Source organism: Muscardinus avellanarius, assembly GCF_963383645.1.
Source record: "Muscardinus avellanarius genome assembly, chromosome: 13".
In the NCBI taxonomy this organism is placed as follows: Eukaryota; Metazoa; Chordata; class Mammalia; order Rodentia; family Gliridae; genus Muscardinus; species Muscardinus avellanarius.
In genome coordinates this window covers 74,762,204-74,777,632 of record NC_137799.1, presented here as the reverse complement: position 1 = coordinate 74,777,632, position 15,429 = coordinate 74,762,204, and the positions used below count along the sequence as shown (strand labels likewise).

At 45.5% G+C, this 15,429-nt stretch overlaps 1 protein-coding gene across 1 annotated transcript in view; it reads right to left on the bottom strand.

The window, feature by feature from the left end:
* MAMDC2 (MAM domain containing 2) overlaps window positions 1–15,429 on the bottom strand; it is a gene marked incomplete at both ends in the record, with an annotated part of 178,369 nt that overhangs the window by 81,772 nt on the left and 81,168 nt on the right. Inside the window, 3 exons of the mRNA XM_080708749.1 lie at window positions 9,631–9,768; window positions 12,061–12,145; window positions 13,511–13,782. Coding sequence (XP_080564875.1) covers window positions 9,631–9,768; window positions 12,061–12,145; window positions 13,511–13,782 — 495 coding nt within the window. The remainder of the gene's footprint in view (window positions 1–9,630; window positions 9,769–12,060; window positions 12,146–13,510; window positions 13,783–15,429) is intronic.

The following is a 15,429-nucleotide window of genomic DNA, read 5'->3' as shown; positions in this document are numbered from 1 at the left end:
TGATTTTTGTCAGATCATTAAATTGTGGGGTGTGTGTGTGTGTGTGTGTGTGTGTGTGTGTGTGTGTGTTTGGTGCTGGGGATACTGGGGGTGGAACCCAGAGGCTTTCCTTTTCTACCTCCAGGCTATGCTCCCAGATATATATATATATACTTTATTTGGAAACAGGGTCTCAGTAAGTTGTTGAAAGCTTCACTAAGTAGCTGAGGCTGGCTTTGAACCTGTGTGATCCTCCTGTCTCAGCCTCTCAAGCGCTGGGATTACAAGTGTTCTCCACCACGCCTGGCATTACACCCAGCCCTATTTTTATTTTGAAACAGGGTTTCATTAGGTTGCTGAGTCTCACTACTTGCGGAGGATGTCCTCAAGTGCAGTCCTCCTGTCTCAGCCTCCAAAGTGCTAGATTATAGGCATGCGTCCTCTTGCTTGGTAGATAGATCATTCATATTTGAGCAGGATGAAACTAATTTAGATAAGAGACTAGTGTGGTGAACTTTAGGTAGCTGGAATCTTATAATCAACCAGATCATTAGGGATCCATCAGGTCCCAGAAATTTTAAAGTAATAACACTTTAAAAATGAAAGCATCAGCCAGGTGTGGTGGCACACACCTGTAATCCCAGCATTTGGGAAGCTGAGACAGGAGGATCGTGGTTTGCGGACAGCCTCAGCTACTTAGTGAGGCTCTTTGCAACTCAGTGAGAACCTGTTTCAAAATAAGAATAAAAAAATAGGGTTGGGCATGTTGATTTGAGGTAGAATGTCCTTGGGTTTCACCCCTAGTACCGCAAAAAAAAAAAAAAAAAGAATAAAAGAATAAAAAATAGGGCTGAGGGTGTAGCTTGAAGGGATAATTTCCCTGAGTTCCATCCCCAGTACTGTAAATGAATAAATAAATAAGAAATAAAATATAAAAAAATGAAAGCGTTTATATATGGGGGAATGGGTTCCCCGTAGATTTTTGTTGCCACTCCAAAGAAATGTGTGCTGCATTTTCACACTTAGATTTGATGTTAATGTATTATTCCCTGATTCTGAGCCTGAGGTTTCTAGGGCAAAAACAATTTCAAATTCAGTTGAAAGATGACAGTTCTCAATAAGATCAGGCAAAGCCCCGGGCCCTGGGAGATGGCCTGAGTGATGTTCCATGAGCGCTTGCTTCTAAAGACAACCTTCCTCCCTTTCTGGTAGCCACCCTCCGTATTAGCTAAAATTTTTAAGTGTGGTTCCTTAGAATCAACCATTTTTTTTTGCCTTAGGTTAAAGAAAGAATTTTGAAGGTGGTTCTTGAACATTTATTTTCAAACAGCCTGGCTCACCAGTATTTCCCAAGGATTGCCTGTGGTTTGGCCATGATGCCAAAAGCATCTTTTGATTTAGCTGTGACTCAGTGCCACTGGCCATGTTTGTACTCTGGTCGTGTTGTCTGTTCCGCTGTTGCTGGCTGTCTGGACAAGCTGTACCCCCGGTAAGGGAGACCACTTGGTTTGAAGAAACGTATGCTGCATGGAAATAGCCACTAGTCTGCTACTGTGGTGAGCAGATGGGACCCAAAGACCGCAAGTCAGTGAGCCTATTTTCCTACCCTGCAAATCAGATACATCTGTGCATGAACCTTAAGAGGTTTGGGTGGCTTTTACTCTAATAGAATCTTTTTTTTTTAACACAGTTTTCAAAGGCATAAATGTAAATGAATATTAAGTGGGACTTCTTTCAGTCTCTACTTGAAGAAGCCTTGAAGGCAAAGAACAATGGGTAAAAAAACCTCTGTTTTCTAAAGAGGGTTGCTAGACCATCAGTATGCTGAGTGGCAGCACCTGGTACTCAAGGCAGCTCTACCAGTTTTTTGTTTTTGTTTTTGTTTTATGGTACTGGGGATTGAACCCAGAGGCATCTACCTCTGAGCTACATCCTCAGCCCTTTTTATAAATTTTGAAATAGGTTTTGCTTAATTGTTGAGGCTGGCCTAAAACCTGTGATCCTCTTGTCTCAGATTCCCAAGTACTGGGATTACAGGCATGTTCCACCACATTCAGCTGCCCTACCAGTTTTATTCCATCCATCAGCCTGTGTATATGAGAAGTCCAGAGATGGAGCTGAGCAGTTGGAGACAGTGTTTCTTTGAAGAGAGCTGTCAGAGGCAACTTGCTGTGTTTCCTTCTTAGGGAATAGAAGGGGCTTGCTTTACTTTCTTATCTTGATCTAGAGAGGGAACTCAAGGGAAGTGCTCATGGAAGGAGTGGAGGAGGAAAGGCACCCTTCTGCTTGCCCCATCCTTCTCCATATGTGCAGAAATTCCTGGCCTCTTCAGGTGCCTGAGGCCCTGAGACAGAGGTGATCAGAGCTCTTGAGAGAATTCCATCAGCAAAGACTGGAGTTTGTGGAGTGCAGAAACAAGTCCTGTCACTGGACTTCATGCAGCTAAGGGCAAGAAGCTGACAGTAGGGATCTGCGGGACAGAGTGGACGCAGAGGACTTTCAGAGTTTGACGGGTCAAAGATGTTGGGTTTTCCCTTAGCTTAAGTGGGCAGTTTAGAAGGGAGCTGGGGTTTAATGTCTTGGAAGGACTCTTCTCAGAAGGGCTGCCTGACAACATGGCAGCTCCCATGGAAAGGGGTCAGCGGGCTGTCTCATTTCTGTAAGGCACTAAGGGGCATTCAGAGGTGGCTGACCAGAGAGTGCACTGCCCTTGTCTTGAAACTGCAAAGTGGGATTCCCATTAGTCATGGGAGAAGCCGACAGAATTTGACCACGGCAGTATGAAGGGCATCTACTCCAGATTAAACGGCGCCAGACAAGTAAACTGTTCATCTCTCATCCTTCCTTCTGTTCCGTCTCCACCATGCCTCCCTCATCCTACAGGAGCCAGAGCAGCATCATGAGTGGGAGAAGAGAAGAGAAAAAGGAAGACATAGGGAGAGAAAAACCACTCTTCTGTAGGTTTACCCTGGCCTAGTGGGCAGGGGTGGAGACCTGAATTGGATGAGACGCTGGAGCTGTGGCTTGGCTGAACTTAATCCTTACAAAGAGGCTACCTAAAGGACTGGAGATCTATGGTAAGACACCCGGGGCAGCGAGGGAGGCTTGGCGGGGCTGATCTGAAGGCGAGGCAGAAGAAATGAATAAAGCTGCTTCCCCAGGAGGGCTTGTGCCTTGACCCACATGGATCAATGCGGAGCGTGGAGGAGGAGATCCTGCTGAGATGACACATGGGCTCAATCCAAGCTGAAACTGGTGCCAGGAGTTATCGAAGACCTCGTGCTCTTTGATGGGATAAAAGAATTTGAACCTTATTTTAGCTCAAGAAACCTTGTCTAGCTTCTTCCATAGTGGAGCCCTAAGCAGGCTTGTTTTAAAACATTGTTGGCAAAGAAACGAGTTTCCCTCATTATTTTTCCAGCAATTATATTCTTTTTGCTAGGGTATGTAGAAACAGAAATGATCTGAGCTGTCAGTAGGGTTGCCTCCTGAAAGATTTTGTTTCACTTCATGAAATTTTAACAAAGAAAGAAACCCATATGCAACGATTCAGAATTAAGGGAAGGAGAGAGAGAGTGAGAGAGAGAGAGAGAGGAGAGAGAGAAGCTAGGATAAAATTGTATCCCTTCCAGCAGTATCCAAAGAAGTTCTTACTGTGTTATCTATTTCTATCATTTGACAAGGATTTGGGGACATGTGTTTATTTAAAAATCCTGACTCACCAGTTGGGAGGAACTTACAAACACACAAGAAAAAAAAATACCCTCATCTCTACACTGTACTTTTCAGATATTTCATTCACTGGGCCCTTTTCTACAACAGAGACCAGCGCCCTTAGGGAAGACTCCCTCCACCTGTCTGCAGCACTGGCTCCTGAGCGGGTGCTCAGCTCCCCTCCTCTGGCTCTTCATCCAGGTTTCACCTGAAAGCTGCTTTCAGTATCGACATGAAAACCAGAGGAGTTCACACAGAGCGAAATCTACTGCTGCAACAGACAGCTAAGCCACTCAGTGTTCACTCTGCCACCCAAATAGATAGAGCTCGGGGAAAATCAATATACTCAGTCAAAGGCAAATTAAATAAGAGAGGCAGCCTCTATCTACTTTACAGCACCGGAATATTTTTTTAACCCCCCCCCCAAGAGTGATTGTGGGCAAAACTTTGAGTCACAGAGCTCGTGTGTGTGTGTGTGTGTGTGTGTGTGTCTGTGTGTGTGGTACCAGTGTTCCTGGTAACCCTTCTACCTCCGGGCTACACTCCCAGACACCTATTTCTTTTATTTTTATTTGGAAGCAGGGTCTCTTTAAGCCAGCGAGGCTGACTTCGAACTTGAATGATCCTCCTGTCTCCGCCTCCCAAGCGTGGGGATTACAAGCGTGTGCCACCATGCCCGGCTCACAGAGCTCTTTAAACAAAATATTTTATAATCTTTAGAATTCATTATATATGTGTATATATTCTATGTTTATACACATATAGATATATATTCTACATGCACATATACACACATACACACACGCACATTTAGGTTAGGTACTAGGGATTGGACCCAGGGGCAGTCCAACTCTGAGCTATAACCCAGGCTCATTTTTAATTTTAATTAAATTAATTAATTAATTAATTTTTTTTGGTGGTACTGGGGTTCCTGGAAACCTTTTTACCTCTGGGCTACACTCGCAGATAACTATTTTTTTATATTTTTATTTGGGAACAGGGTCTCTTAAGCCAGTGAGGCTGGCTTCGAACCTGTGAGATCCTCTTGTCTCTGCCTCCCAAGTGCAGGGATTACAAGCGTGCACCACCACGCCCGGTGTTAATTTTTATTTTTAAACAGGATCTCGATAGGTTGTTGAGGGCCTTGCTAAGTTTCTAAGGCTGGCCTGTGATCCTCAGCCTCCCACGTACTGGGATTACAGGTGTGTATCACCACACCTGGAAGAACTCATCCTTTTTGGCCCATCCTATATATGACATAGGAGTCCAGGCATGAGGAGTTTGCGTGTGGGTGTGCATGCATGCGTGTTTGTACATGTGTGTGTGTATGAGTATGTATGTGAATAATGGGGATGAGATAGCAATTGGTTAATTAATGGACAAAATATCAGTCCGAACATTGAAGAGAAATTGGAGTGAAATAGAAGACTAGAATTGGAAAAGGTGCTTGGCCTTCCAGTGCTGTCATAAGTGTGGAGACATAGCTGAGGATCTCGGGGCTACTTGCCATCATCTTACCTCCTGGCACTTTCAAATGGCCTCCATGAAATACACCATCCACGCTCATGCCTCTGCAGTCACACATGCCACACTTATCTTCCCCCTATTCATTTGGCTAAATTCCAGTTCCATCATTACTTCCATAGAAAGCTCTCCTGAATCTCCAGAGGCAACTGTTTTCTTTTCTATGGGCCTGTATCCTGTATTTCATGCCTGTACTAGTCATGTATCACTGTGCATGTTTATGGAACATCTTGGCATTCAAATAATTTAAGAAATGCCACAATATATCTCACTTAGCACAAAGCTATGTAAAGACAGTGGGCAGTCCCAAAACAAAGCAATCTGTTCTGCTTTTTGTAACTCCATCTTTCTTGAATTTATCAAACCACGTATCGTCCTTCTGCCTCCATAGAAAGATTAGTGTACCCAAAAACTGCTATTCTGGGGAAGAGCTTTTGGGGAAAGTTAGTTCTTGTAATTTCTTTGAGATTGGTGATAATTTTTGTATCACCCAAATATGGAAGAACGCCCGCCGTACATAAAGCGCTTATCACGTTGGTGGGTGATTGAATGGGCCGGTGAATGATAGAGAAGCCTCCTCCTGGTGTTCAGGCTGTGCGCCGACTACCTACGCCCTTGGGTTGCTGGAAGGGAGCGGGATGCTCTCCTTGGACTTCTTCCCTTCCGCCCTAGTGTCAGCTGCTGGTTTAGCTCTCAGAATTAACATCAGGGGACTGAGTGATGCTAATGGGCTAGATGGACTAGAATAGCCAAAGAAAAAGTCACCTGGCTGATCTCTTTTTAGTTGCTTAATTTTTTAGACAAAGGTCTTGAGAGGTGGTATTTTGTGATTTTAACTTACTGGTCTTAGTGACCTCATGCAGACTCGTGGTGTACTCTGCCACGATTCTTATCATTTACTCTCTGCACAGAACACTCATGTCTACGGTGGCTCCTGTTATAGAGACAAGAGGAGATGGGCCGCGTGTGCCTTTAGAACCAGCCATCAAGTACACACAGGGAGACCTCAATCTTTTGTTAATGTCAGAAATGCTAAACTCTATTAACCTTATTTATTTATTTTGATGGTACTGAGGGTGGAACTTAGGGGCTTTCTACCTCCAGGCTATACTCCCAGACCTATTTTTATATTTTATTTGGAAACAGGGTCTCACTAAGTAGCTGAGGCTGGCTTCGAACTTGAGATATCCTCCTGTCTCAGCTTCCCAAGCGCAGGGATTACAAGCATGCGCCACCATGCCCGGCTATTAACCTTATTTAAAAATTTTTTTTTTTTGGCAGGTCTGGGGTTGGAACCCATGGGCATTCGACCTCCAACCTACACATTTGCCCTATTTTTTATTCCTTATTTTGAAACAGGGTCTCATTAAGTAGCTGAGACTGTCCGCGAACCACGATCCTCCGGTGTCCGCCTCCCAAAGGCTGAGATTACAAGCATGCACCACCACGCCTTCTGGCTTTGGCCTCATTTTTAAAAGGATGAAATAAGCTGGGCATGGTGATGTAAGCTTGTAATCCCAGCCTTCGGGAGGTGGAGACTGGAGGATCACAGTCTTTAGCTGTATTTAATGAAGCAGGTTGTGGGGCATTTTTTTGTAATCTTGCTCTACTTTTTGTCTTCCATCTGCTTAGGTAGTCTTCTTCAGGTTGATCCACCTAAATACGCTGATGGTTCTCTCCCCTGTTCAAAGATCTCCAATGGCCTCCCATTATCAATAAAATAAAGTTGAAATCTTTCTTGGCATTCAAGGCCTTTTTGAACTCAGTCATCTCTCTCTCCTCCTTATTCCTTGCAGTTGACAGCACCGCATCAATGTTCTTACCTTCTCTGTCTCTATTAACATCATAACCCTTCAAATGCCACTTACTTTTTTATTTTTATTTTTTTATTTTTTATTTTTTTGGTACTTGGGGATCCATTGGAACCCAGGGGCATTGTGCCTCTGAGTGACACCCTCAGCCCTATTTTTTTTATTCTTTATTTTGAAACAGGGTCTCACTGAGTTGCAAAGGGCCTCACTAAGTAGCTGAGGCTGGCTTCAAACCTGCACAATCCTCCTGTTTCAGCCCCCCAAATGCTGGGATTACAAGCGTGAGCCACCACGCCTGGCTAAATGCCACTTACTAGTTCGGTATGATGGCACGAGTTTATAATCCCAGCATTTGGAGGCTGAGACAGGTTTGAGGCCAAACTTTAGCAGCCTAGTAAGACCCTCAGCGATTTAGCAAGTCCCTATTTTAAAATAAAAAATAAAAAGAGCTAGGATGTAGCTCAAAGATATAATGCCCTGGGTTCAAACTCTAGTACCACACACACACACACACACACACACACACACACACACACACACAGGGCCATTTATTGACTTTATCAATGTTTAGAAGACATGCTTTGTGTGTGTGTGTATGATATTGGGAATGGAACCCAGGAACATTGTACCTCTGAGCTACACCCTCAGCTATATTTTATTCTTTTTTTTATTTTGAAACAGGATCTCACTAAGTTTCAGAGGGCATCACTAAGTAGCTGAGGCTGGCCACAAACCTGTGATCTTTTTGTCTCAGCCTCCCAAGTACTGGGATTTTAAGTGTGCGCCATGTCTGGGAATATTTCTTTTATTTCTAAATGTCTAGGCCCTGTCTTTTTCTTAGAGGAGGAGGACCATTCTCATAGCACTAGACACATACAGCGTTGTGTTACATCAATCTCTGGTAGAAATCTCTCCCTTTCTTGAATGAGATTCTTTGAGGCTGGGAAGAGGCTCGGTGGGCTCATCATCTTAACAGTTATGTTCTCCATCTGTATTATTAATTCAGGGTCAAATACATGAAAATGCCAGATCCAAAGTTGGGTTCAACATAAACAAGCAAGCCCCATGAGACTCTTTCTATGTGGCTACTCACAAGTCCTTTCTTTTTAGAAGATATGAAATGTTGAAAAAAGAAGGAAACCTATAAAATAAAGGCTACAAAATAGGAGGTGGTCAACTTATTGTTAGCAGCCCAGATAGTTATTTTATTTTATTTTATTGCAGGTTTGGGGATGGAACCTAGGGGCATTTGACCTCCGAGCTACACCTCCTGCCCTATTTTTTATCTTTATTTTGAAACAGGGTCTCACTAAATTGTGAAGGCCTCACTAAATAGCTGAGGCTGTCTGCAAACCGCAATCCTCCTGTCTCAGCCTCCCAAATGCTGGGATTACAAGTGTGCGCCACCATGCCCGGCTCAGTATTTTGTTTTTAAGGAAATATTCACCAATTTTTAAATATTTGAGAAACTTTATGTAAAGACCCTGATCATTTTGAAAAAACGGAAAGATCTGGCAACCTGGCTTGCTTTTCACATGGCAAAACTCACTGCAGCTGAGCTGTCTTTGTCCAGATGCTCTGTAGTTTGCCACAGTCCTCCCCCTGGCCACACATGACTCGCTTGTTCTTGCTGCCTGGCTCTCAATGGAAACTGAATCTGAGACCGTGGACATAAAGTAGAAGACAGAAGAAGGGCAAAGAGAAGATCAAGATGGAGACTGACCAGAGCCAAGGTAAACTGTGGGTGATTACTTTGGGAAAAAAAAGTCAGAGACATGCTGAAAAATGTTCAAATGAAGAGAAACTACAGTGAATAGTGAAAAATTAAAAAAAAAAAAAGGCTGTTACATCTTCAGGTATAGGGACTGAATAGATTACCTCAGTGTCTACGTGAAAAAAAAAAAAGGATCAAAAAGAGAAAAAAGTCACTGTTCATTGCAGAACCAAAATTCCTACCCTTGTTCTTGCTGAGAAGACAGTGACTAGTCTTTTCACTTTTTGGAGAAGACCTTGGAGTTGAGGATGGAAGCATCTGGTCCCAAGGAAGACCTACGCTTTCACCTTGCCTACCAGGGTCCAGATGAGAGCGGTGATAACCACAGCAAATGGGCCCTGGCCACCTGCTGCGTGGCTTCCCCTCAGTTGGTCTACGCGGCCAGCAGGGGGCGCCGCTGCACACTGCATGCAGAACAAGGGAGTCCTCTGCACTGGCTCCTCACTGTCACTTGGAAGTTCCCCAGGACTGGTTCTGGTCCCTCCATCTACTTTTAGTGAAAAATGATCTGTGATTATTTCAGCCTTGTCTTGAGTCATAAGAACTACCAAGCAAAAAATAGATAAGAAACTATAATGGGGGAATGGGAAAATAGCTAGATCCGGTCACAGTGAGGTGAAGCCTTTAGCAAGGTGGTCTTCTCGGTTGTGGGGCTCAACGCACGGTGTGTGTCTAGCTGTGTCTCTAGCTGTTGTTATTCCCTATTCTTCCACCAGGGCTCCTGGTACCTATCCATTGACAGCAGCCATAGTCAGATCAATGCAGGAGGCAGGAAGATATAGCGGAAAATTTCACCCTGGGAAAAGGACTCCTCTGTGCCCGGCTCACCCAGTTTACTCCTGAAGGTGTGGTCCTGCGGGAGAATGGAGTGGGAGTTCCGGATACTTCCTCCTCCAACAAACCAGTTCACGTTAGGATTCCAGCGGTTCACAAAGCCACAGAGGTGGTTCTCTTCAAAGTCACATTCTGGTGGAAGAGAAGGGAGGACACACTTCATTGACACGCAGTCACCCTCGGGCCCACCGTCCTCACGGTGTTGCCTCCACATTCAGAGGCCTCCCTCTTCCTGTGCCCACCGGAACCTTTGTACCGGGACTCCTGGACAGCGTTGGCCAAGAACACAGAGCCTGCGGTGAGGCGAGATTCTCCTTCACATCGCCCTGTGGGTTGTAGCCCTTCCTCTCAGTAGCCACGAGGCTTGTATGACTCATCATCTCTCTAAGCCTCTGTTTCTCCACGCCAGATGGGGACAACACTCCCACCTCCTAGGGCTGCTGCAAGGGTGGGCAGCTCCCTGCACAGTGCCCGGCACTGTAAATTAACTGGTGCTGGGGATTGAACCCAGGCCTTAAGGCACACCATCACTTAGATGTGCCCCAGCCCCAGACATCTCTATTTTAATTGCTGTTAATGGCCGCGCTCTCAACTCCGGGAATTTTGTCCATCTCCTTTTCTGGACCTGGGGGCCGAGCCTCTGATCTCGCTCTGCTGATGGTGAACCAGATGGCAGAGCTGAGGAGTGTATTTCCTACATGTGAAAATCCCCTGTTTTTCACAGAGACAAGAACCTAGTTAGAAGAGGCGGGGCAGGTAGATTCTAGGTGTGGGCCCCTCTGCAGCTCCTGAGAGGAGAAAGAAGATAAAGAGACCCTTCCCCTCATTAGCAGTACTGACATGTTTACTATAAATTATTTCCCATCAACACATTCCTTTAGTGGGAACAAGAAACTCATAAGTTAGTGCCCCCATGGACCCTAGTAGTCCAGCAATTAAAAATATGAATGATGATGGTGTTGGCCATGCCCGATGTCTCCTCCAGACCTATTTTGTCCATCTCTACCTGTTCCGCCCTGCAGAGGTGGACCCGTCAGGACAGTATCAATGGGCTCCCCTGTTGAATTCTACCCATGGGAAGCTGAAGGAGCTTGACATCAAGGGTTTATTCCCCAGCTCTGTCCCTGGGGTGGCTGGGGCCCTTTACTCTTGCCAGGAAGCCCTCACCAGGAGTCGCTGTCTCCCTGCCCTGGTAGACCCTCCTCTCTCTCCCCTGGACAGGAGAGCAGCTCTCCTTGTGATCACTGGCTCCCTTGCTGGGCTCCTTGAACGCTCACACTTCTGTGGTCTCTTTGACAAGCATCCTCAAGTGACTCAGGCCGAGGGGCCCCTGTGCTTACTTTCCTGCCAGGACCCCAGCTGGTAGAGTTATCAAGGCATTTTTACATGAGCAAGCATTGACAATTCTAAAGCTGTTTTTTCAACTTTTCCACAGCAGTGTCAACCAGTAGCAACATTCAGTGCTAAAGGCTGCTATAGAAATATAATAAAAAGCAAAAGAATCTTCGGTGCCAGGCACCATTCTAAGCACTTTATATGAATCAACTGAACCATCAAAAAAGATTCAGGAAAGAGGTACTTTTATTAATCTCACTTTACAGATAAGGAACCAAGTAAAGAGATGCACACACAACTGGACCTGGTGGAGCACACCTGTAATCCCAGCATTTGAGAGACTGAGATAGGAGGATTGCATGTTTGGGGCCAGCCTCAGCAACGAATCGAGACATCACTTCAAAATTTTAAAAAAAGGGCTAGGGGGTAGCTCAGAGATGGAACCCCTCCTGGGATCAATCCCCAGGACCACACACGCACACAAAGAGCTGGAATGCAATAGTAGAGTTTAACAGGACATAAGTACCGGACTCTCTTCTGCACTAAACAAACCGGAAGCCATCAAATCTTTTGGAGAAAGGCAATAAGCATTTCTTGAGCTCCCAGCACTCCCTCTCATGTCTGTCCATTATCTCATTAGTTCTCACAGGAATAGGAAGAGAGAAGTATTTTATCCCCATTTAATGGGTAGAGACTAGAGGCCAAGAGGCGCAGTGCGCTGACTGAGCCAGCAGGTGGCGCTCTGCAGGTGGCCCGCGCTCTAGCTGTGCGGGGGGCCATGCAGAGCAGAAGCCACTGCAATACGGAGTCCAAGGAGGCTCAGGGCGGGGAGCTGGGCCTTAGCTCTCTGTATCTTCACAAAGTACTCTCTTTCCCAATCTATTTTCCTACTCTGGCATTACAGATATCATTGGAAAGTTAAAGAAGGAGCAGTGTGTAGCATTCAAGTCTCTGTAACAAAGAATGTCAACCACCGCGCAGCACACAGTATACACTCCAGCTTCGTCCTTAGGATGGATTCCGGGCCTTCTGGCAGTGGTAGATTTTAGAAAAAGAGCCTGATTCTGATGCCATGAATATGGAACTCACCAATACAGTAGCCGGTTGTCATCTTGATTTCAAACAGTGCAATGCTGGCTGTGTTTCCCTGTCCCAGGGTGCCTTCTATCAAAATCTGCACAACATATGGGGAAGAATGGTGTTAGATATAAAATACCACGCCTCTCGTTCAGTGTTTCAGACGCTAGTCAGAAGCTGTTCAGCAATTCAGGATGAGCAGGATGGCGAGTCTTAGCTCATTGCTACTGGAAATGAATCTATCTCATTATGGATCTAGCTGGGCGCACGCTTATAATCCCAGCATTCAGGAGGCTGAGACAGGAGGATCGTGGTTTGCGGACAGCCTCAGCTACTTAGTGAGGCCCTTTGCAACTCAATGAGGACTTGTTTCAAAATAATGAATAAAAAATAGGGCTGGAGGGTGTAGCTTGGAGGTAGGATGCCACTGAGTTCCATCCCCAATACCAAAAAAAAAAAAAAAGATTGTGTCTGTGTGCGTACCCATTTGCATGCAGGTTTTTTACGTACAAAGCACATACATGATAAAAGGGCTAGGGGTGGAGCTCAGAAGTAGAATGCTTCCAAATCCAATCCCCGTTACCCCCAGTAGATAAGGAAGTAGCCAGGTGTGGTGACACATGCCTGTGACCTCAGTCCTTGGGAGGCTGAGACAAGAAGATCACAGATTTGAGCATAGCCTGAGTAATTTAGCAAGATCCTCGGCAACTTAGAGGGACCCTGTTTCAAAATAAAAAATGAATTTAAAAGAGGACTGGGGTATAGCTCAAAGGCAGAATGCCCCTGGGTTTGATTCTCTAAATAACAACAACAAAAATTCTGGGGAGAGGCCAGGCGTGGTGGCGCAGCTTGTAATCCCGGCGCTTGGGAGGTGGAGACGGGAGGATCACGCAGGTTCGAAGCCTGGCGCCCTGGCTTAAGAGACCCTGTTTCCAAATAAAATATAAAAAATAGGTGCCTGGGAGCATAGCCCGGAGGTAGAAGGGTTTCCAGGAACCCCATTACCACCAAAAAAAAAAAAAAACAACAAACAAAAACAAACAAACAAACAAACAAAAAAAACAAAAACAAATCTGGGGAGAAACTCTTTTTAGAAATAGGTAAAAAATGCCGAGCATGGTGGCGCACGCTTGTAATCCCCGCACTTGGGAGGTGGAGACAGGAGGATCGCGCTGGTTCTCTTAAGCCAGCAAGGCTTAAGAGACTCTGTTTCCACATAAAAATGTTAAAAAATAGGTCTGGGAGTGTAGCCCTTGGGAGTGTATCCCGGAGTTAGAAGGGCTTCCAGGAACCCCAGTACCACCAAAAAAAAAAAAAAAAAAAAAAAGAAATAGTAAAAATTAATTTATATTAGTAATAATCTATGGTATAACTAGGCTCAATGGTAGATGTTTTATAAGATCTTATATAGTATATAACACACACCATAAGCCTCCACATCTCCCTCCTAAGTGCCACCAACCTTGAATTTTTTGGGACTGTTTTGCAAATCCAGGCTGGCTATGAGCCAGCTGTCAGAAGGTTCCTTAGCTGACCAGAGCAAGCGATCCAAGTTTTCGTCCTCGAATCTCACGTAGAGCTTCAGTTGGCTGGGCTCTGACAGAGATCCCAAAGACGTGGTTATCTGATAGACCAGGCGGAGGCAGCTCCATTCCTCAGCCTGTAAGTCGGAGCTGAGCAGCACAGCCTTCTCTCCCTGCTTGGCAAAGGAGGTATCCACATACACATAATGGCCTGCAGAGAGAAAGGAGCACAGGCAAAGGCTCAATATCCTGTCTGAAAACTTGGAAACAGGCACCGCTGTGCCCAGGAAACCCATGGGCAGGCATCACCTGCAGACACATCTTGTCAGCCCACTAGAAGCCATCTGGACAATGGATCTCTGGCCTTTTGAGGAAAAAGAAAACCAGAGAACTGGACAGTCTGGCCACCCTGGGGCCACTTCCCCACACAACAGCAGGCTGGGGCTTGGCACCGGCTCTTCAGAGGGTGGCATATGTGCCCCATTTTGCTGCAAGTCCCATCCCTTCCTGTTAGCTCCTTCACTCAAGCCCAGCATCTGTTCTGTTGCTTTTCGTTATGTGCCGGTATTGGAAAATTGCTCTGGTATTAATTTCCAAGATGTAAAAAGCAATCAGAGCCCGGGCCCTATGCAGGCGCTCGGGCAGGGAGGGGCAGCGGCTGTTACACTGCAGAGCTCCCTTTCTCTCTGTCCTTTGTTCTAATGATTAACCTATAGTAAGGATATAAAGGAAATGAAGGCCTTTAGCCTTGAAAGCCTTAGAGACAATTGAAGCCTTTAGCTCTAAAAATACATAGAGGCACTCAGTGTCTCTGTTCACCTCCTCTCCTTTGTGACCTGGCCTGCGTGTAGGAAAGGGAAACTCTGTGCTGCTTCAAAGTACCCACAGCTGATGAGCAACCAATATAGCCAATGCAACAGATGTGGAAACAAGGTAGATTACTGACCTCTGCACTTAGTAAGTGCACTGTCCAGAGGCAAAGAGGGCCACCTGGCTAAGAAATAACATACTAGCCCATTGCCTTGGTAATGCTGATAAGAACGTACCAATACAAAATCTATTTAAAGGACGGGGATGGAGTGGGCTCAGAGTTCTATTTCTGGGCTCTCCAGCATCCCTGCACACTGCTTTCTCTTCTCTTCTCTTCTCTATTTCCTACTGATTTTTGTAAGAAAGACTTGTCAAAGCTGCACCAAGCTGCTAAGAGTTTTAATTTCCCTATTCAACAAATCCTAGTTGAATAGAGGAAGAAGAGCCCATGCAACAGTAACAATGATCGCACATCAGGCCCACTTAGCGCACTGTGTTCACCTCGTTGGCCCCCATATGTTATCCGTGTGTGGGCTCAGGGGCATGGGGTGGGGAGGAGCAATGTGAACAGAAGGGACCCCCCAAGACTGGAGCAGAATAACTTGGTGGGCTCAGCCTTCTCCTTCCAAAGCTCTACTCACACCTAATGACTTAATGTGCTTTTAGGTTGCATTAATATACCAGACTCTGTCAATTCGGTGGCCTCAGCCTGGATGATGTTGGGTCCTGGGCAGAATAAGTTCAGTGCAAGCTATATATTTTTAAAATCTGGAATAAGACTCTGTTTTGTAGATGTTCCCAAGACTGAATCTCATAATCCTAATAACTAAATAAGAAAATTTATGCAGAACATATAGCATGGGGCTTGGAAAGCAGTGACTACTCTGAGACAACACTCATCCCATCCTGCTCCTCCGTTCCCCTCTTCCCCACTTTCAGCCTCTCACTCTCTTCTTCCTCCCCTTTCCCCTTCTCCCTCTCTCTTCTGGCTTCTCCTTCCCCAATCCTTCTCCTCGTTTCCTTCCTTTTCCCTTTTCCTTCTCCCCCC